Below are 23749 nucleotides of genomic sequence, written 5' to 3' on the forward strand. Positions count from 1 at the left end.
AAACAACATGGGGGGAAAGCAGGGAAAATTAATTATTACTTTCATGGAATTTAGAAATTGTGGGTGTTTTTTTTATTAGATTTTATAGCATTTGAAAAACATGTTGAAATAGTTTCCAAAACAGCATCCAGACTGAACTTTGACATCAACCAGTCTGTGATCCATTCAACATCCTCTGATCTTAACTATTAGTCAAAAATAATTCATAGTTTCTGCTTCTTCTTTTTTTAAACAAAAACAATAGGTATAATATCATATATGCTAGGCTTATTGACCATTGATAAAAAATAAAAATAAAAACGTTGAAAAAAAAAGAAAATAAAAAAAAAAGAAAGAATCAAAAGCATAGAAAAAATTGCCAAAAAAAAGTTTTAATTTTTGACCCTGAAGGACAACCGGTTCCTTGTTGACGGGGAGACTACACAAGGGTTAAACTTATAGATATCACCATTAAACTGTCTAGGTTGATAACTTACATTGAGACAATTATTTTTTTTTATAATACAAGTTTTCTGAAATGTGATGTTTAAAGATGCAAATAAGGCATTATCTTTTTCAATATGTGCTAATTTCTCTTACATTGTCCATATTTAATGCTGGTCTCTAGACTTTATCCTTGCACTATTGGACTTATTTGCACTACCACCATGACACCCCCTCTCATAGAGCACCTTACCATTGTAGATTATATTCTGTAGAATATTAGTAGAAGGCCCGAGGTCATGGCTGACCTCCCTGTCTCTGTTCCTTCTGGACTGTGAGAGTGCCATCTGGGCTGTAAATGATAAGACAAAATTAGGGAGTACTGCGTTCTCCCGGGAAAGTTCTAACATAGAAACAAATGAGGAAACCGAGACAGGAGGTTTAGTGATGACTGTAGGTGCAGTGTATGAAAAAGTTACTGAAGGACCAAAATATGGCAGGGTAAAATGTCTGAGCCGTGAGATGACCCTGTTGCTCCCCTTTCTGAGGCCTGTGTAAGATAAGACTGCGAAATACATGTAACAGAATACACATAGTAAAACATTTTAGGCACCCAATAAGACACTTTGAAACAAGAATGAAAACATTTGGAACACAGAGTACAACGATAAAGTATAATAGTAACAACATCTCCGGCCGAGACAGGCATTTCGTGGCTAGCGCGATACAACTTCTCCGGGCATGGGAAGCGAGACGTCTGGATTATGTCCAACTGATAGCGGCAACGGGACCATTGCGACAGAGGATAAGAAGACACCAGAAAGTTAGGGCTGGGTCAGACTCTGAAGAGACATGTTGGCGTTAGGGCGAGAGAGGAGGAGGAAGTTTGACCCATATGCACATGGTGTAATAATTTGCAATATTGTCACTAAAGATAATTGACTGGAACTAGGGGACTCCTGAATGTTATTTCTGGCCCACCATTAAACGAACACGAAGGTTAAAGGTGCAGTCTGAGACAACCTCAGACCCTGGCCACTGGGACCAGCCCCGAACCAGGCACCAGAACAACCTAGAAACTTCAGCATGCATGCTGAATCACAGGGGTCAGTCCCTGTCCTGGCACTGCAAGCGGCTCATGCTTATACATCCCTTTAGTTTATTATCTTTTCTTTTATGGTCCATATTGTTCATGTGGATTTGTTATTTTATCATCCTGTTAATGATGTATCTATCTATCTGTTTTTTATTTTTATTTAACCAGGTAGGCCGTTGAGAATAGGTTCTCATTTGCAACGGCGATCTGACCAAGAAAAGCATGAGCGTACAAGACAACCTACAGTTTTACATTCAATATAATGCAAGAAAACAGAATACAATAGGCTACAAAGGTACAGATTAAGTAGGCAGTTCAAAGCCGGCGCAAAGTGAGGTGTAAGTAAGTCGATGTATATGCTAAAGTGGTATGGTTATAACATAATATACATCAACAGACTAGGGCTGTGCTCGAGTGAAGAAATTCTTAGTCGACTAACACTCATTCAATCGTATCGACTAATCGATTAGTTGATTTAATCGACAGATCTGTAAATCTGAGTTTCTCCGCAAAGAGTTATGCTAAAAGCACCACTTTAATTCTTGTGTTTACCAGAGATAAGTCATTCAGCATGAGAAAAGCCTCAAACATGACTAATGGACTAAAGAAATCTAGGTTGACTAAGACCAAAACCACCGATTAGTCGACTAATCGACTAAGAGGGAGCAGCCCTAGAACAGACAATCTATAACATTGCTGAGATGTAGTATAGAGTCAGAATACAGTTAGTGCAAATTAAATTGTGGTCAAGATAGTTATCTATCTATCTATCTATCTATCTATCTATCTATCTATCTATCTATCTATCTATCTATCTATCTACTGTATCTATCTATCTACTGTATCTATCTATCTATCTATGTATCTATCTATCTACTGTATCTATCTATCTATCTATCTATCTATCTACTGTATCTATCTATCTATCTATCTATCTATCTATCTATCTATCTATCTATCTATCTAATTTTGTATCTATATATCTACTGTATTACATGATCAGAATAGAAATGTGACCATTGGATAAAGCCTGGGTTCAAAATGATTGTACAGATCATCTCCAAAACATTTTAAATATAATTTTTTTTTAATATTTTACAGTGAAAATGAGAATAACGATACAAAAATGATCATTCCCTCCAATATCGTGACTCATACCGCAATCGCAACATCAGGATCTTGCAGCCCTGCTCTGAGCACCGTAAACCGATCTTTTTTTTTTTTTTTTTTTTTTTTTTTTCCCCCTACTTCCCCGCGCAGACGCGTTTGTGTTGAGGCGCCGCGATGGGGAACCAGCTGGCGGGCATCGCCCCCTCCCAGATCCTGTCCGTGGACAGCTACTTCTCAGACATCCACGACCACGAGTACGACAAGAGCCTGGGCAGCACGCGCTTCTTCAAGGTGGCGCGGGCCAAGCACCGCGAGGGCCTGGTGGTGGTCAAGGTCTTCGCCATCCAGGACCCGTCGCTGCCGCTGACCAGCTACAAGCAGGAGCTGGAGGAGCTGAAGATCCGCCTGCACTCGTGCCAGAACTGCCTGCCGTTCCAGAAAGCCTCGCTGACGGAGAAGGCGGCCATCCTGTTCCGCCAGTACGCCCGCGACAACCTGTACGACCGCATCAGCACGCGGCCCTTCCTCAACAACGTGGAGAAGCGCTGGCTGGCCTTCCAGATCCTCAACGCCGTGGACCAGGCGCACCGCGCCGGCGTGCGCCACGGCGACATCAAGACGGAGAACGTGATGGTGACCAGCTGGAACTGGGTGCTGCTCACCGACTTCGCCAGCTTCAAGCCCACGTACCTGCCGGAGGACAACCCCGCCGACTTCAACTACTTCTTCGACACGTCGCGGCGGCGGACGTGCTACATCGCGCCGGAGAGGTTCGTGGACGGCAGCATGTTCACCACGGAGAGCGACCAGAACACGCCGCTGGTGGACCTGACCAACAACAACCAGCGGGGCAGAGGGGAGCTCAAACAGGCCATGGACATCTTCTCCGCAGGTAGAGAGGCGTTTCAATTAGAGCTGGGAGATATGGGGGAAAAAAAATCAAATATCACTATATTGGTGACCGAAATAACTCTATGGCGATATTGTACGGTTGACTTTTGGTGCTTTCACAAAATATGATTTACACAATGAGAGTTTGGATGAATAATCACCAATAATGTGGATATAAAGACTCAGGGCCCTATTTTAACGATCTCAGCGCGCGGAGTGAAGCGCCTGGCGCAGGTGTGTTCAGGGCGTGTCCAAATCTATTTTTGATAGTTTGATGCCAGAAAAAAGGGTCCGTGTGCCGGGCGCCTGGTACTAAAGGGTTGTACTTAGTGTCTTCATTAATCAGAGGTGTGTTTTGGGCGTAACATGCAATCAACCAATCAGAGATCATCTCCCATTCCCTTTAAAAGCCAGGCGCGTTTGGACCTTGGAGCATTGCTGTTATGATGGAGGATTTGCACCCTAATATTTTATTAGTAATCTTCTGCATGTGTGTGTGTGTGTGTGTGTGTGTGTGTGTGTGTGTGTGTGTGTGCGCTGGCGCTGTGCGTCCCTGTGTGTGTGTGTGTGTGTGTGTGTGTGTGTAACAAGCATAGTGTGTGCGCGCTGTGCACGAGCCTAGGAGCATTTTACTAATACTCTGTTAAAATAACAATGAAATGCTGCGTTATTGACTTTAGACCAGGTTTTTGTTGGTCAATGGCGCGATCACTTCCCACTGCCTCAAGATAGCAATACTCCCAGAATGCACCTGAACACACCTCCCTGTAAGACCAGCACGCCCAGAACGCACCTGAACACACCTCCCTGTAAGACCAGCACGCCCAGAATGCACCTGAACACACCTCCCTGTAAGCCCAGCACGCCCAGAATGCACCTGAACACACCTCCCTGTAAGAGCAGCACGCCCAGAATGCACCTGAACACACCTCCCTGTAAGACCAGCACGCCCATGGGCCACAGATGGGAGCAGGTGCATTTGCTATTTAAACGACGCGGGCGCTGGACGGGAAACTGACAACTGGGTCGGTCTTAAACTAGCAAAGACACTTGGGACGGGCTTTGCGCTGCGCCGGGTGCGAGATAGGGCCCTAAATGGGTAAAGACAAATAATAAAACCGCTAGTAATGCCTTGAATGGTTTTGTATTTAAAGGGCTGTTACATGAAAACCAGCCGTTCCGACTGCATTGTGTGTATTTGAAATGTGTCTCTGTGTTTTCAGGCTGTGTGATAGCGGAGCTCTTCACAGAGGGCGTCCCTCTCTTCGATCTGTCCCAGCTGCTGGCGTATCGTAAAGGCCACTTCCAGACGGAGCACGTCCTCATGAAGATCGAGGACCGGAGCGTCCGAGAGCTGGTAACGATCGCTGGCGGCTGGCTGGTTGTTAAAAACCAAGTCAAGTTTTATTTATACAGCACACAATTCTTTTCTCTGACAAGAGATTCACAATCTTTTCTGTCTAAAGGGATGCTGGTTTGATCTCTGCTGTACCCACTGCTAGTATCGGCTCGGCTGCGATGTAAATGTAGCCTGACAGTAGTTAACGGGTCCTATCGGTTCTACAGTGCTGCAGGTTCCTCTGACAGAAAGTGGTTTCCTCTCTCAGGTCGCTCAGATGGTGCAGCGGGAGCCGGAGAGGCGTCTGACAGCCGAGGAGTATCTCAAGCAGCAGCGAGGGAAAGCCTTCCCCGACATCTTCTACACCTTCCTGCAGCCGTACATGGCTCAGTTCGCCAAAGAGACCTTCCAGTCGGCGGACGAGCGCATGCTCGTCATCCGCAAAGACCTGGACAACATCCTGCACAACCTGCGAGGAGGTGAGAGGCTGCCGGAGGTCTTCGCCGTTCGGATGGCTACGCGGTGAAACAGCATTTTCTCAGGGTTTCCGCGGGGTCTTCACCTTTGTGTTGTTCCCGTCCACCATGCAGCGTTTTGTTTTTCTGGGATCAAAATCTAAAATTCAAATTTATTTTTAAGGTTTTGGTCTTTTTTCGCTTTTTCCGATGTTTTTGTCACCTTTTCCGATGTTTTTAATCATCTTTTCCGATGTTTATGTCACCTTTTCCGATGTTTTTGTCACCCTTTCCGATGTTTTTGTCACCTTTTCCGATGTTTTTAATCATCTTTTCCGATGTTTTTGTCACCTTTTCCCATGTTTTTGTCACCTTTTCCGATGTTTTGGTCACCTTTTCCCATGTTTTGGTCACCTTTTCCCATGTTTTGGTCACCTTTTCCCATGTTTTGGTCACCTTTTCCCATGTTTTGGTCACCTTTTCCGATGTTTATGTCACCTTTTCCGATGTTTATGTCACCTTTTCCGATGTTTTGGTCACCTTTTCCGATGTTTTTGTCACCTTTTCCGATGTTTTGGTCACCTTTTCCCATGTTTTGGTCACCTTTTCCGATGTTTATGTCACCTTTTCCGATGTTTTTGTCACCTTTTCCGATGTTTTGGTCACCTTTTCCGATGTTTTTGTCACATTTTCCAATGTTTTGGTCATCTTTTCCGATGTTTTTGTCAATTGTTTCTCCATTTTTTTATTTTTTATTTTTTACCAACATTTTTTTAACCTTTTTCCACCATTTTTTAACCTTTTTTTTTTTTTTTTTTTTTTTTTTTTCATCCATTCTATAATATTATATAATTTATTAAATTAAAATTTTTATTTATACAAAAACCCAAAATTAACAAAAAAGATTATTATTAAAAAAAAAAAAATTTAAAAAAAATTTTTTTTTTTTTTAATATTATTACAAAGCAAATAGATATGCAAATACAGCATACAATTTTTCAATGAAAGTAGTGAACTGATCATTTATTTTACTTGTGAAGAGCGTTGTATTGACCCATATTTTTTTGGTTGAAAGTAACCCAAAATTTCTGATATAGAAACTTTTTGAAAATGGGTCAAATTTGAGCCGAGGACAACAGGAGGGTTTAAAAAGTCTTAAATTAAACTTGTGGAGACCTGGGGGGTAACCTTGCCCGTTTTCCCCCTCCAGGCTCGTCTTCGTCTTGGTCTCAGGAACGCAGCGATGGCGTGCTGAGCTCCCGGGAGGAGCAGGGCCTCATGGTGCTGGTGTCTGTCATCACGTCCTGCCTGCAGACGCTGCACTCGTGCGACTCCAAGCTGGCGGCGCTGGAGCTCACGCTGCACCTGGCGCCGCGGCTCGCCGTCGACATCCTGCTAGACCGCATCACGCCCTACCTGCTGCACTTCTGCAACGACCACGTGCCCCGCGTGCGCGCCCAGGCCGTGCGCACCCTCGCCAAGGTGCTGGCGCTGGTGAAGGAGGTGCCGAGGAACGACGTCAACATCTATCCCGAGTACATCCTCCCGGGCATCGCCCACCTCGCCCAGGACGACGCCACTATCGTCCGGCTGGCGTACGCAGGTCAGGAGAGCTTAGGGTTCGGTGGTGGTGGACATTCTTGTCGATTATTGGCTGATAGTGAGGAGATGTTTTTTACAGTGTGTTCAGGAGACAGGCAGCTAGCAGATAGTGAGGAGATGTTTTTACAGTGTGTTCAGGGGAGACAGGCAGCTAGCAGATGGTGAGGGAGATGTTTTTACAGTGTGTTCAGGGGACAGACAGCTAGTAGATAGTGAGGAGATGTTTTTACAGTGTGTTCAGGGGACAGACAGCTAGTAGATAGTGAGGAGATGTTTTTACAGTGTGTTCAAGGGACAGACAGCTAGCAGATAGTGAGGAGATGTTTTTCACGTGTTCAGGAGACAGACAGCTAGCAGATAGTGAGGAGATGTTTTTACAAGTGTGTTCAGGAGACAGGCAGCTAGCAGATAGTGAGGAGATGTTTTTACAGTGTGTTCAGGGGACAGACAGCTAGCAGATAGTGAGGAGATGTTTTTTACAGTGTGTTCAGGGGACAGACAGCTAGCAGATAGTGAGGAGATGTTTTTTACAGTGTGTTCAGGGGACAGACAGCTAGCAGATAGTGAGGAGATGTTTTTTACAGTGTGTTCAGGGGACAGACAGCTAGCAGATAGTGAGGAGATATTTTTTACAGTGTGTTCAGGGGACAGACAGCTAGCAGATAGTGAGGAGATGTTTTTTACAGTGTGTTCAGGGGACAGACAGCTAGCAGATAGTGAGGAGATGTTTTTTACAGTGTGTTCAGGAGACAGACAGCTAGCAGATAGTGAGGAGATGAACGGTGGTACCCAGCGTATGGGAGACACTGATTTAGAAAAGTCTTTCTCTCTTTATTCTTGGGTTTGCGGCTGATGTTTAGAGAACATTGCCCATCTGGCAGAGAGCGCGCTGCGTTTCCTGGAGTTGGTTCAGGAAAACAACGTGAACACCGAGCACGACCTGAGCGGCGAGGACACGGAGGAAATACTCCACCCCAACGAAAACTACGACTCAGGTACAAAGAACACACACACACACACACACACACACACACACACACACACACACACACACACACACACACACACACACACACACACAGACACGACCCATTCCTGCTACTCAAAACAAGTGTGTATCTGTGTGGCCAACACGCAGGGCGGGAAGAAGTATTCAGATCCTTTACTGAAGTAAAAGTACTAACACCAAAGCTAACTAAAGCTGTAACAGATTACTATAGCAGAGTAACTAAAGTAACTAGTAACTAAAGCTGTAACAGATTACTATAGCAGAGTAACTAAAGTAACTAGTAACTAAAGCTGCAACAGATGAATGTAGCAGAGTAACTAAAGTAACTAGTAACTAAAGCTGCAACAGATGAATGTAGCGGAGTAACTAAAGTAACTAGTAACTAACAGATAATGTAAGCGAACAGTAACTAAAGCTGGAACAGATGAATGTAGCGGAGTAACTAAAGTAACTAGTAACTAAAGCTGGAACAGATGAATGTAGCGGAGTAACTAAAGTAACTAGTAACTAAAGCTGGAACAGTAGTAACTAAAGTGAACTAGTAACTAAAGCTGGAACAGATGAATGATGGAGTAACTAAAGTAACTAGTAACTAAAGCTGGAACAGATGAATGTAGCGGAGTAACTAAAATGTAACTATAAGCTGGAACAGATGAATGTAGAGATTAACTAAAGTAACTAGTAACTAAAGCTGGAAGAGATGAATGTAGCGAGAGTAACTAAAGTAACTAGTAACTAAAGCTGGAACAGATAAATGTGTGAAGTAACTAAAGTAACTAGTAACTAAAGCTGGAACAGATGAATGTGAATTAACTAAAGTAACTAGTAACTAAAGCTGGAACAGATGAATGTGAAGATTAACTAAAGTAACTAGTAACTAAAGCTGGAACAGATGAATGTAGCGGAGTAACTAAAGTAACTAGTAACTAAAGTAACTAGTAACTAAAGCTGGAACAGATGAATGTAGCGGAATTAACTAAAGTAACTAGTAACTAAAGTAACTAGTAACTAAAGCTGGAACAGATGAATGTAGCGGAGTAACTAAAGTAACTAGTAACTAAAGCAACTAGTAACTAAAGTAACTAGTAATTAAAGCTGTAACAGATGAATGTAGAGTAAAAAGTCCAATATTTCGCTCTTAAATGTAGCGGAGTAGAAGTAGAAAGTGGCATGAAAAGAAAAGACTCAAGTAAAGTACAGGTACCTCAACATCTGTACTTAAGTACAGTACTCGAGTAGATATATTTAATAGTTACATTCCACCCCTGCGCGCCGCCGTGTGTTCCCAGAGCTGCAGGCGCTGCACGAGATGGTGCAGCAGAAGGTGGTGACGCTGCTGAGCGACTCGGAGAACATCGTCAAACAGTCGCTGATGGAGAACGGCATCACGCGGCTCTGCGTCTTCTTCGGCCGGCAGAAAGCCAACGACGTGCTGCTGTCCCACATGATCACCTTCCTCAACGACAAGAACGACTGGCACCTGCGCGGCGCCTTCTTCGACAGCATCGTGGGTAAGAAAAGCCTCCGTCGGACGTCGCTACGACTAGGGTAGGGTATCGTTTGGTATTTTTTCGATTCCGGTGCTAAATCGATACTTTTACAACGGTGCCGGTGCCTAAACGGTGCCTGAACCGGTACTTTTCAATAAAGTTATAAAAAAGAAGAAGAAGAATAAAAATAAGGGTAGTAAACAACAGTCAGTGACTTGTTTATTGCTAAGGCCATGGTCAAAATTAAAGATTTAATAATAATGTAATAACTATAACAATAACAATAACTTATTTCACCAGTAAATTGCTGTTGAACCCCAGAAGGGAAAAGTGTATTTTACAATTACTGTGAATGCACCACGAGGCTACCTGTTTTAAGTGAATGCACCGTCTGTGTTGTTTAATTCCGACAACGGCAGCTGCAAGTGAACGCACCGTCTGTGTTGTTTAATTCCGACAACGGCAGCTGCAAGTGAACGCACCGTCTGTGTTGTTTAATTCCGACCATATAAACATAGTACTACTAGTACTACTAGTACTACTAGTACTACTACTGTATATCTATGAATTGCGACAGCGGCAGCTGCTGCGCTGCAGTGCAGACTGTTACATCCCGCTGTTGAAGTCCTCCACAGTGAAATACAGTCACACTTTACACTGTTTAACGTTAGCTGTCAGCATTTTACCGGTGTTTAATCCAGCTGCTAGCTAAAGCTAGGCTAATGTTACGTGCTGTCAGGTGTGGTGTAAAGTCAAGCACCGAAATGAGGCACCGAAACTTTCGTTCTTATTCGGTCTCGTTACTACCGTTTACGTCGGCACCGGTTCCCTGTTGGCACCGAGTTTCGGTACCCAACCCTAGCTGCGACAGGGATGTATGTCGGTTGTTGTGTGTCTTGATGGCCTCCTGGCTGCGCCTGTTGTGTCGCAGGTGTGGCGGCGTACGTCGGCTGGCAGAGCTCCTCCATCCTGAAGCCTCTCCTCCAGCAGGGGCTGAGCGACACCGAGGAGTTCGTCATCTACAAAGCTCTCAACTCCCTCACCTGCATGTGTCAGCTGGGTCTGCTGCAGAAACCTCACATCTACGAGTTAGTCATTGACATCGGTAAGATCCACAGCGCGATGAACGCACCTCAGACTCTGGGAGTCGCGCTATTGGAGTTTGAAAGCAGTTTCCTGTCTTTTTGGTTTGGTCACACAACTAGCCAGGGCCGAAACTTGTTGTGAACCTAAAATGGATTTCGGGGGGGTGGGCCTTGAGTTTGACACACGTGGTTTAAAATGTAATTTGTCCTCCTTGGCTCTCGCCGTAGCTCCGTTCCTGTGTCACCCCAACCTGTGGATCCGTTACGGGGCCGTGGGCTTCATCACCGTCATCGCACAGCACCTCAACGTGGCCGACGTCTACTGCAAACTGATGCCCCACCTCAACCCCTTCATCATGCAGCCCATCATCCAGGTGAGTCCTAGGGCCCTATCTCGCACCCGGCGCAACGCAAAGCCCGATACAAAGTGTCTTTGCTAGTTTAAGACCGACGCAGTTGTCAATTTCTCGTCCAGCACCCACGTCGTTTAAATATCAAATGCACCTGCACCCATCTGTGCGCCCATGGGCGTGCTGGTCTTACAGGGAGGTGTGTTCAGGTGCATTCTGGGGGTGCTGGTCTTACAGGGAGGTGTGTTCAGGTGCATTCTGGGGCGTGCTGGTCTTACAGGGAGGTGTGTTCAGGTGCATTCTGGGGCGTGCTGGTCTTACAGGGAGGTGTGTTCAGGTGCATTCTGGGCGTGCTGGTCTTACAGGGAGGTGTGTTCAGGTGCATTCTGGGCGTGCTGGTCTTACAGGGAGGTGTGTTCAGGTGCATTCTGGGCGTGCTGGTCTTACAGGGAGGTGTGTTCAGGTGCATTCTGGGCGTATTGCTATCTTGAGGCAGTGGGAAGTGATCGCGCCATTGACCAACAAAAACCTGGTCTAAAGTCAATAACGCAGCATTTCATTGTTATTTTAACAGAGCATTAGTAAAATGCTCCTAGGCTCATGCACAGCGCACACACACTATGCTTGTTACACACACAGGGACGCACAGCAGCACACACGCACACACACAGGGACGCACAGCTGCACACACACGCACAGCTGCACACACACACACACACGCAGAAGATTACAAATAAAAATATTAGGGTGTAAATCCTCCATCATAACAGCAATGCTCCAAGGTCCAAACGCGCCTGGCTTTTAAAGGGAATGGGAGATGATCTCTGATTGGTTGATTGCATGTTGTGAATGAAGACACTAAGTCCAACTCTTTAGGACCAGGCGCCCGGCGCACGGACCCTTTTTTACTGCCGTCAAACTAGCAAAAGTGGATTTGGACACGCCCTAAACGCACCTGCGCCAGGCGCTCCACGCCACGCGCTTAGATCGTTAAAATAGGGCCCTTTATCATCATCATCTCCTTCATTTTCTCAATCCATGCATACATGTCCCGGGACCTCCCTAGATAGTTGGATATCTCAACCCTACCACCAATGTGGAACACTGGTTAAAAAGTAACAGTGAGCCCCCCCCTCCCCCAGATCGATAAGGAGCTGGTCCTGCTGAGTGTCCTGAAGGAGCCGGTCAGTCGCTCCATCTTCGACTACGCGCTGCGCTCCAAAGACATCGCCAGCCTCTTCCGCCACCTGCTGCTTCGGCAGAAGAAGCGCCAAGGATCCATCCCAGAATGCCCCACTCCCGAGGACCCGGCCATCGCACAGCTCCTCAAGAAGCTGCTCTCGCAGGTCAGAACCACGCACCTCAGTCTCACGTTATTTATTCATTGTTTTCAGTTTTATTTATTGAAATCTACCTTTTTTTTTTTTTATTACATGGAGAGCTAGCTCCGGTATATACTTATACTGATGAATGAAAATGTGGCAGGGTTGTTTAAATAAATTCCTAAAACAAATCATGTTTTGATAGTCAGGATGAAAAAATAATGGCATTTATTCCAAATATTTTACAGCAACATGTTTTTTTTAATGAAAACAACAACCAAAACTACACATTTCCTGTTCACCTAATGTTTAAATAAAGTTTAGTTGGACAAAAGACAACTTGGATGTCTAACATAAGCATGTGGACTTTTCCCACGTGCTGATGTTAGACATTGACCCTTGACCCTTATAATAAATATACAAAAAGTTAAACATTTTAAAGGTCCCATATTGTAAAAAGTGAGATTTCCATGTCTTTTTTCTTTTTTTATTATAGAGCAGGTCGAGGTACTATATGAATACTGTGAAAATACCAAAACGCTCGAAACTGTGCCTTTTAAACAAGCCGTCAGGACTTTTGTACAGTTATGATGTCACAACTATACTATACTTAGGTAGAAAGTGCCTCTACAGTGCGGTTACAGTCATTCCCCGGCTGCAATGATGGTGCAGGGACTCCTAGACCGCAGATAAGGAAGACTCAGAAACACTGACCAATCGGAGCAGACTGTGCTTTTTCAGCAGGGGAGCTTAAAGAGACAGGTGCGAAAACGGAGCGTTTTAGACAGAGGATGAATACAGGTATCTTTAGACAGACAGTATGAGAAAATAATGTTTTTGATCATTAAAGCAAACATTTTCTAGTAGAAACACAAAATACAAGTATGAACCGGAAAAAGACCTTTTTAAGTGAAAGTTAACCCAATTGATTTTCTAAACTGTTATACAAATAATTCAAATAAAATACATCATGAAAACATTCCTAGAGAGAGAGAGAGAGAGTTCTCATTTAACAAGCTGACATTAAAGACATTTGACTTTTTTTTTCATAATTAAATGTCTTAAACAGATTAATAGATTAGCAAAATAGTTGGCGATTAATTTAATAGTTGACTAATCGATTCATTGATTTCATCTTTGCAGCTCTAGTTCAGGGACAATCAGTGATGCTGGCTTTGGTCACAGGGGGGCAGTGAAACACTGCGTTTTATCCTGTTAAAGTTAACACACACACACACACACACACACACACACACACACTTCAAGTGAATTTGAGCCACAGATTTCCCACACTGCTCGGAACTTGATGTTTTGGTGTGAAATGGCTCCATGTGGTCTAATGAGTGTGGGTTTATCTGTCTTTCTGTGTGTGTGTGTGTGTGTGTCTGTCTCTGTGTGTGTGTATGTGTGTGTGTGTCTATCTGTCTCTGTGTGTGTCTCTGTCTCACTGTGTGTGTGTCTATCTGTCTCTGTGTGTGTTTGTGTGTGTTTCTGTCTCACTGTGTGTGTGTGTGTCTATCTGTCTCACTGTGTGTGTTTCTGTCTCACTGTGTGTGTGTCTGTCTCACTGTGTGTGTGTGTGTGTCTGTCTGTCTGTCTGTCTGTCTGTCTGTCTGTCTGTGTGTGTGTGTGTGTGTGTGTGTGTGTGTGTCTGTGGTTTTCATAAATCCTGTTTGTCATCAGGTCACGGTGCTGTAAAGACCAGACCTCAGAACAGCAGAAACCATTTGCGCCGAATCCTTTAATCCACTTCATTTGTTTTTAACTCAACGCAGACACATTTCCCAACTTCCTCAAACCCCAGATTTTTCCCATTAATTTAAAACTCAACCGATTGAAGTCTTAAACAAAAAAAAACTGAAAAGAAATGTCGAAATGGCAGCTTAATAATAAAACGACAAAAACGCAGAACCAAAACTCACTGGAGGAGGAGAAATAAAGTAAAATCTTTCAATAAAATTAATGAATAACATTATAAACATCGTGGGTAACATAAGCAATAAATACGCCTCTCTATATAATTTCTTTTACATCAATGAAGACATTTCCACCATAAATTGATGCAGAAAAGGCACACATTGTTGCAGGAAAAATTCACCAGAATGCAGGATATGTAGTGTTTGGTGCTCAAAATTTCAATTTGGCTCACAAATGGAGACCTCAACCCCCCCCACCCCCCACACCCCCACCCGATGTTGAACCCAAAGTTATGCGGTTGTGTGAGAAAGTGAAGAGCAGGAGGTTGTTCTGAAGGAGAAGAGCACTCCTAAAAGGGAGGTAACTCCTCATATCCTCCAGACTACAAAGCGGTATCTCAGTTTCTCAATCAAAATGACAGAATGTTAAAAACATACAGACACTCACTCCGACTCCCACATGCATTCTTCCTCAGCATCGCTTTAATCAAACAACGATCCATTGACACTAAAAAACCTAAAAGGATTTAACCAGATGATTTCTTCAGAATTCAACCACGAGGCCAGAAAGTTTCTGTAGAAGTCTGGTAACAAGATGAGTAAACCCCGGAGGAACTTCCACGGAAACTCAGATTTAAAAACTGCAGGCATATTTAATCTGCACAGGAACTCCTGTGATGAACACAGTGATTTTTACAATGTGCATTACACTGCTTATGTGTTTTAATAAACTCAGAATGGCTTAAAAAGTTTAAAGGAACATGCCGACTTATTGGGACTTTAGCTTAATCACCGTAACCCCCAGAGTTAAAGTCCATACATACATACCCTTCTCATCTCCGTGCGTGCTGTAAGGCTGTCTGACGGCTCCAGCGGCTTCAGCCCATCACAGAACCTGCAGGTGAATGGTTCCAGTAATCCTACTGCTCCGAATAAGTGACAAAATAACGCCAACATGTTCCTATTTACATGTTGTGATTTGTAGAGTCACAGCATGTACAAAAAAACAACGTAACATGAGACACAGCCATCTTCTAACCGTAAACAAACCGGGAACTATATTAACATGTAAATAGGAACATGTTGGTGTTATTTTGTCACTTATTCGGAGCAGTAGGCTAGTTGGAACCGGTTACCTGCAGGTTCTGTGCTAGGCTAAGCTACCGGTGGAACTGTCAGACAGAGTTACAACATGCGCTGAGACGAGAAGGGTATGTATCGACTTGTTTAGCTCTGGGGGTTACGGTGAATAAGCAAACTCCCAATAAGTTGGCGTGTTCCTTTTAAACTTAAGCCACATAAACAGTCACTCACACTGGGGAGGGTAGTAGTGGTTTCTGACCCACAGGCTGCCACAAACATTGTGTGGTTTTATAGTCTTGATGTTATGAGGAAAACCCACATTTGTGTGAAACATTATGCAACCACACAAAGAACCTCTCAGGACCTTGGCTTAAAGCTGCTTTCAAAAATTCTGTCCCTGTAGAAAAGCCTTTTTCTATGGGCCCCTCCCCGCATCCACAGCCATTCATTCTAGCATCTTTTTGGGCCCTGGGTACCACAGTCATAATGGTCTTAAAAAGGTTTTGAATTTGACTTGGTGAAACCTGCACAAACCCTGATCCAACCCTCCTGTGTTCCCTCCGTCCTGCTCCCATGCTGTGCAGGGCATGACCGAGGCGGAGGAGGACAAGCTGCTGGCGCTCAAAGACTTCATGCTGAAATCCAACAAGGCCAAAGCCAACATGGGCGAGCCGAGTCACCTGGGAGAGGCGGCCCAGACCGGCGTCATCGACCTGGCCGCGCTCTGCATCACCGGCCGCCAGGTGGACCTGGTTAAACCCAAGGCCGAGCCCGAGGACAAGAGAGGTAGTCCCCATCATGACGACGCAGCATTTACTCACACACCAGTGTTTCCTTTAGGATTTTTTTTTAGCAGTGGGGGCAGGTCTGTCAGACATGAATAGTTTATTGACCGGCCAGGGTTTTCTCTGCCATTATAATGTTTAACTGTAGCATCTGAGCCATTTTGGGCACCACCTGAACCGAATTAATGTAACTAAAAGACTTTTCTAAGATCTAATGATTGTAGTCGGTCCCCAGTGGACTTCTTTAGCAAGTTTTGTCTTAAAGCTATTTTAGTTAGTTATTTATTTATGATCTTCTCTAGCTTTTCCAATGTTTTAGACACAGATATGGTGATAATAATGGTCCAAAATGATGTGAAATTGCATTTTTTTTTATATTTATATCTTTTTTTTCATAGCCTGGCTCCGCCCTCCTACGTACTTCCGCTCAATTTTAATTTTCCTCCAGTACACCGTCTGGGTTTGCGGTATAGTCTTGGGTTTTCTCCGGCCAAATCTTTACCGGTTCAATCAGCGAACAGAGGGAGTGGCTGAGAACGATGACGTTGAGGTTGTGCGCTAGTTTGAGTTGTAGTTCCGTAATGGCGAGCGGAGAAAGATGGGAGCGAAGCCATTCGGTCAGAATATCCAGAAGTTAAAGCCCGAGCAAGACCAATCTTTGCTGAGTTGTGTTGGTGGCCATGATGTCGTGGCCCTCCTCCCCACGGGGTTCAGTTTTGTTTTGAGTGTCACGTAATTGCAGTTTGAAGAAACAGTTTCCTGTCTTTTTGGTGTGGCGAACAACTAGGTGGGTCAAAATTCATTGTGAACCTAAATTAATATGCGGGCCGGATCAAAATTTGTGAGGGGCCAGTTTGGCGTGCTGGCCTTGAGTTTGACTCATGTTGTAGAGCAGCGGTACTCAACCTTTTCGAGTCGTGACCCCCAGAATAATGAGGTCGGTGTTCGCAACCTACCACCCCCTCGACACTGAGAGAAAGAGAGCTGCAAACCGGTGTAAACGGTGGTTTCTACACGCCTCCCCCTGCTGATTTTAAATGATTTTTAGTAAATCATGTTTTGCTTTGCCTTTTTTGGACTCCAGCTCTGTGTAGCTCAGTGATGGATCACAGCTAACTGTGTGTTCCAGATGTTTCTCTGTAAGTCAGCAGAGTAAATTACTGCCATCTGCAATCTGCAGCCAAAGAGCTTCGAGGAAACTCCTCTCTCTAGTATCCCATATTAATCACTCTGCCTTTGTGTTCTCCAAATACCTGTCAGTCCTCAGAGTCCCTCTACACGGCCGAACATGAGGAAAGACTGTTGAGCTCTGGCATTGTATCTTTGTGCTAAACTATCATGTTAAGTTTTTATTACATTTGCACAGATGTCAGTCCTCATTTTATAATATCACTTTGTTCCTAAATGAAGACATCTGGAGTCTGAGTTGACTCTGTTTTTAATTAGAAACAAGTGACTACATCTCAAACTAGCCTAGCCTAGCTCAGCACTGATCCTGGAGGTAACCAGCTTCATCTAGCCTAGCTCAGCACAGATCCTGGAGGTAACCGGCTCCATCTAGCCTAGCTTAGCACAGATCCTGGAGGTAACCGGCTCCATCTAGCCTAGCTTAGCACAGATCCTGGAGGTAACCGGCTCCATCTAGCCTAGCTTAGCACAGATCCTGGAGGTAACCGGCTCCATCTAGCCTAGCTTAGCACAGATCCTGGAGGTAACCGGCTCCATCTAGCCTAGCTTAGCACAGATCCTGGAGGTAACCGGCTCCATCTAGCCTAGCTTAGCACAGATCCTGGAGGTAACCGGCTCCATCTAGCCTACTGCTCCCAATAAGTGACAAAATAACACCAACATGTTCCTATTTACATGTTGTGATTTCTATAGTCACAGCGTGTACAAATAACAAGGTCACATGACACACAGCCATCTTCTAACCGTATACACACTGGATGTTTACGGTAGTATAGTGATTAGTAGTGATAGTGATTTGCTCGCAGGAAGCTGAGATGCCCCATGGTGAGGAGCAGAGAGTAACAACGGTGCTTTTCAGGTGTTGCACTAATCACTCCGCCCAAGTAGCAGAAGTAGCAGTGCTTCGCCTTCTGTGAGAAAAAGAGACAAAAACTGTAAAAAAGACAATAACTTGGAAAAAGATGGTAGAAAGAAGGAAGGAAGGAAGGCAAGAATAGGTCAAAATAGTATCAACAACTTCAAAAACAGACATAAGAAGAAAAAAGTGAGAAACTTGTAAAAAGTAGGACAGTAGAAGGAAGGAAGGATAGATCAGGTCCAAAGAAGGCGCCTCAACTTTTGAAACGCAAGGAGAAAAGCAACCCGGCATTACGCTGCGGTGGCCAATGATGTAACCGGAGATCAGACCTGTGGGTGTGTTTTGAGGCGGTGTGAGAGTCCCGTACAGGAAACGGGAAACATCACTGCCTCCATCTCTGCCACAAGACAGATTTAAAAACGCCAAACGCAAGCTCTGAACTGCCCGGGAGTTTGTGGAACAGCTGACTGTTTCCTGCAACAACAAAGCACTCGCTATGTCTCACTCCTCTCTTTTCTTTCTCTTCCTCTCTCTCCTGCGAAGTGAAGCTGCCTTCAAGTGCATGCCTTGTGCTAGATTGGGGTGGGTTAAATAACACAACCAGACGTCACACAAATGGGCCGTTGACCTCCCTCAACCCTGGCGCGGATTCTTCTTCTTTTTCCCTACAAACTTATTTTAACCAAAGTTAAAAAGGTCAAAGGTGACGCCAAATCCTCCAGCATCGAGCCTCCACAGGCAGCCGCGCAACCCTTCGGCGGATCGACAGATTGCTTTTTTTTTTTTTGTTGGTCTGAACGTAGCTTAAGATAAATATTTTCTGCAGCGTAATTAGACCCAGTTGTGGAAGTCCCAGCATCTGTCGAGCACGCGGCGACGTTTGTTAGAGACTTGTTTGTTGATTGTGGCGCAAGAACAGACCTCTAGCATCCTGTTTTTATGTAGCTGTTAGGGCTGTGCAATTAACTGAAATTGAATAGTGATCGTGATTTCGGCTCCCAGTGATTACATAAACAGAATATTCGAGAAAAACAATTATCTAGATCATTACATTTTGCAAGTAAACTATTATTTCCTCTTGTGTTCTGAATGGAAAATAAAGTTTAAATAGGAAAAGTATTAAGGCAGATATCACAATTGTAGGGGTTTCTTTTACCTTTTGAATTATTTAATTTTTTTAAGTTCAATAATTGCAACATCTTTCCAGAAGTCGTGTTAAATTATCATGATTTTAATATGGACCGAAATAATCGTGATTCTATTTTTTCCCATGATGGAGCAGCCCTAGTACCTGTATGTGTTTGTTTTTTTCTTTTGTTCCTGCAGCGAGGAAGCACACGAAGCAGGACTCGACGATGAACGAGGAGTGGAAGAGTATGTTTGGGTCTCAGGAGCCGCCCTCCGCCCAGCCATACGGTAAACCCCACTCCCCGTGTGTTTGAGAGTTATTGATGTTTCCAGTAATCAGGTCACGTCTGGGACTGGTGCTGTGCAGCCAGAGGCACATTCACACTAACACAGTTTTCTAAAGCCTTGATGCCTTAATAGGTTTGTTTTAGTCTCGTGCCTGAAACCGTTTTGGTTAGGAGTGTCTCGAGAAGGTGAGTTATGCCTACCATACACTAGAGCACTGGTTCTCAAGCTTTTTTCAATAATGTTCCCCCTTTGAACAGTGTTTTTAAGCCATGTACTAGGCCATGTACTATGGTAGAAAAAAAAAGTCTCTATAAAGAGGAACAATACAGCGATGTCAACGATAACAACAGCCTTGGACCTGGAAAACATTTAGATCCTGATGGAAAAAGGAGACAAAAACTTGGAAAAAGACGGTAGAAAGAAGGAAGGAAGGAAAAAATAGGTCAAATAGTAATAAAAACTGCGAAAAAAAAACACAGTAGAAAGAAGGAAGGCAACACTAGGGCGACAAAAGTGACAAAAAAATTCCAATAAGCGACAAACTTCGAAAAAAAGAACAAAAACTTAGAGACTTGTAGAAGTAACTACAGCCTTGTAACTGAAAAACATTTAGCAAAAAATGTCACATACCCCCTGCAGTCCTCCAAAGTACCCCTAAGGGGACACGTACCCCCATTTGAGAAACGCTGCTCTAGAAGACTGAACAGACTACAGTCTGACACCATCTCCCATCTAACATTAAAGACTGTCCTAATATGCTATCCTACTCGCCTGTCTTTTACACATACAAAATCAGACAAAAAGAAGTGTAAATCAATTTAAATCAAACTGTTTTATCTATAAAAATGTGAGAGAATTGTAAAAAATACTCATTATGACTTCTTTAAATGTCCTTGTTTTATCCCACCAACAGTCCAGAAATCAAATATGTAAATCAGTGTGCATCGGTCACATACTGTAGTGAGGTTTGATGTCCCGACAGCAGTTAGAAGTTTGGCTCTGTGTCAGCAGCGGCTCGTCTCCGCGTCATTAAACACGCTGCTGGCCAATGTTTGACTCGCGTGTGCTCCGTGTCTTTGGCCACGCTAAACGTCTTCATCTCACCTTCAGCCACGTTAAACACCCAACGGCAGTCTGAGCCAAGTTTCCACTCGGAGGCTCCGAATGGGCCAAGATCTGCATTACATATGCGATTAGGCTTCATTATTCTTCTGGTTAGATTTTGTTCTTACACAAAGTGTTTATTTATTGAGATCCTAAAGAGATGAAGTTGAAGCATTATTCAGAGTAATGCGGTCATGTTTTGATATTAAAACAAATCTAATTTGGGGTTTTTGTTTCTAAACTAAATGTGTAAATTGATCGTTTTAGTTAGGAAGTTTTGATTTTACCCAGAGTCATTCTGCTCTGAGAAAACTTGATCGAGCAGTCAGTAAAACGCGGCGTCTGATGTGTTTGCAGGCTGCCGACGGGCCGGGGAGTCAGATCAGGAAGAGCGCCGCGGTGCCGGCGGTGCCCGTGCTGCAGTCGGTGGCGAGCGGCCCGGCCTACCAGCGCCGCATCAACACCTGCAAGGCGGAGCTGCAGCAGCTGGTGCAGCAGAAGAGGGAGCAGTGCAGCGCCGAGCGCATGGCCAAACAGATGATGGAGAGCGCCGAGTGGGAGAGTCGGCCTCCGCCCCCTGGTAACACACACACACACACACACACACACACACACACACACACACACACACAGACAGACAGAGACACACACACACACACAGACAGAGACCACACACACACACACAGACACACAGAGACACACACAGACAGACAGAGACACACACACACACACACACACAGACAGAGACACACACACACACAGATACACACACTAACACACACAGAGACACACACACACACAGAGACACACACACACACAGACACACACACACACACAGACAGAGACACACACAGACAGAGACACACACACACAGACAGAGACACACACACACACACAGATACACACACTAACACACACAGAGACACACACAGACACACGCACACACACAGACGCACGCACGCGCGTGCACACAGTCACACAGAGTCACACACAGAGTCACAGACACACACACACACACACACACACACACACACACACACACACACACACACACACACACACACACACACAGTCTCACACAGACACACACACACACACAGTCACACACAGTCACATGCACGCACGCACACACAGTCACACACACAGAGATGCACGCGCGCACACACACAGAGAGACGCATGTACGTACAGTCTCACACACTCACACACAGTCACACACACACAGAGACGCATGTACGTACAGTCTCACACACTCACACACAGTCACACACACACAGACGCACGTGCACACACACACACACAGACGCATACATGCACACGCACACACACACCCAGAGACACACACACACAGAGACGCACACACCCAGAGACACACACACACACACAGACTAGAGTCACACATGCACGCACACACAGACAGTCAAACAGTCACATGCACGTCGCAAACACAGAGACACACACAGACGCACACACACACACACACACAGAGACACGCACACAAAGAGACATGCATTTACATTTATCTGTATGGCATTTACTAAAAATACCCAGAAGTATATATATAATAGGTAAATATAAGGACCTTGATAGACTAAATATAAACACACAACCATGTTTGACAGTTTGATCCCACAGCGATTGAATGAGCAGCAGTTTCCACCCAGAAACGGTGACACGCATCAGTTTGGTCTCATTTAGACTCAGCGAGCTGTCAACGTGTGTTTCAGGGTGGCACCCGAAAGGACTGCTGGTCGCCCACCTCCACGAACACAAAGCTGCCGTGAACCGCATCCGAGTCTCGGACGAACACTCCATCTTCGCCACGGCGTCCAACGACGGCACCGTTAAAGTCTGGGACAGTCAGAAGATGGAGGGAAAGACCACGACCACCAGGTGAGACTTTAAAACCACCGACAGGATACGCACGAGGCGACGAGTCCCACCTGCGTCAGTTATCTAATCCAACGTTTCGCCCGTACGCCTTGACCACGTATTTGAGTTCACAGTAGGTTTGTGACTTAATACCTGCAGAAAATCTTGATTTGAATGAATGAATGAATTTGTTATTTATAGGGGCTTATAATTGTAACAAAATCCTCATGCGTCTGCTGCACAAGCCTCTGTCACACACTGCACACCTCTGGAGTCTGGACAGTTTGGCGATTTCGGGGCTGTTTTAAAAGCTCTATCTCTGTAGGGATCCTTTCTGTAATGTTGTCAGACACTTAGAATAATAATAATCTGAGTCTGTCAGCGGCAACAGCAGCACTTTTAGTGGACGTTAACTGATGGTGCGCAATTGCCAATTAACGTTACTTTGTAGCTTGTTTCGCAGCTGCCACAAAATACAAAATGTTGTTAGGTAAATAGGGCCCAGGTTAAAAAAACCGAAGTTACCCTTTAACTTCAGATTTAGGCTTGAATGTCCTCGGACCAGAGCGTCCTCCAGCTTTAGCTGTGAAAACATTTGAGTGCGTCACTTTCTTCATTCGCTCCCGCAGGTCTGTGTTGACTTATTCTCGTATCGGCGGCAACGTGAAGACGCTGACCTTCTGTCAGGGCTCGCATTACTTGGCGGTGGCGTCGGATAACGGGTCCATCCAGCTGCTGGCAGTCGAAGCAAACAAACCGCCAAAATCGCCCAAAGTCCAGCCCTTCCAGACCAGGTAACACACACACACACACACACACACACACAACACACACACACACACACACACACACACACACGCACACACAGAGACACAAACACACAGAGTCACACAGAGACACACACACACAGTCACGAGTCTCTAACACACACACACACACACAGTCACACAGTCACATGGACGCACACAAACACACAGTCACACACACACACACGCACACACACAGAGACACACGCATGCACACACACACACAGACATATGCACACACACACAGACACACACACACACGCACAGTCTCACACACAGTCTCACACACACACATACACACACACACACACACACACACACAGTCTCTCTCTCACACACACAGTCTCACACACAGTCTCACACACATACACACACACACAGAGTCTCTCTCTCTCACACACAGTCTCACACAAAAAAAAAAAAAAAAAACACAAACACACACACACACACACACAAAAACACACACACACACACACACAAAAAAACACCCACAGTATTCTGTACTTATGTATTCCTCTGTCTCATCCGTCGTATGTGTCCCTCCTCTCA

General features: G+C 44.7%; 1 protein-coding gene across 1 annotated transcript in view; it reads left to right on the plus strand.

Moving 5' to 3' along the window:
• pik3r4 (phosphoinositide-3-kinase, regulatory subunit 4) overlaps nucleotides 1–23749 on the plus strand; it is a 29439-nt gene that overhangs the window by 881 nt on the left and 4809 nt on the right. The window contains exons 2-15 of the mRNA XM_039806174.1: nucleotides 2780–3521; nucleotides 4744–4877; nucleotides 5128–5338; nucleotides 6525–6917; nucleotides 7777–7911; nucleotides 9215–9436; nucleotides 10347–10520; nucleotides 10729–10874; nucleotides 11993–12196; nucleotides 15756–15957; nucleotides 19330–19439; nucleotides 20791–21103; nucleotides 22250–22415; nucleotides 23024–23188. Coding sequence (XP_039662108.1) covers nucleotides 2804–3521; nucleotides 4744–4877; nucleotides 5128–5338; nucleotides 6525–6917; nucleotides 7777–7911; nucleotides 9215–9436; nucleotides 10347–10520; nucleotides 10729–10874; nucleotides 11993–12196; nucleotides 15756–15957; nucleotides 19330–19439; nucleotides 20791–21103; nucleotides 22250–22415; nucleotides 23024–23188 — 3293 coding nt within the window. The 5' untranslated portion in view covers nucleotides 2780–2803. The remainder of the gene's footprint in view (nucleotides 1–2779; nucleotides 3522–4743; nucleotides 4878–5127; nucleotides 5339–6524; nucleotides 6918–7776; nucleotides 7912–9214; nucleotides 9437–10346; nucleotides 10521–10728; nucleotides 10875–11992; nucleotides 12197–15755; nucleotides 15958–19329; nucleotides 19440–20790; nucleotides 21104–22249; nucleotides 22416–23023; nucleotides 23189–23749) is intronic.

Source organism: Perca fluviatilis, chromosome 7 (assembly GCF_010015445.1).
Source record: "Perca fluviatilis chromosome 7, GENO_Pfluv_1.0, whole genome shotgun sequence".
Taxonomy (NCBI): domain Eukaryota; kingdom Metazoa; phylum Chordata; class Actinopteri; order Perciformes; family Percidae; genus Perca; species Perca fluviatilis.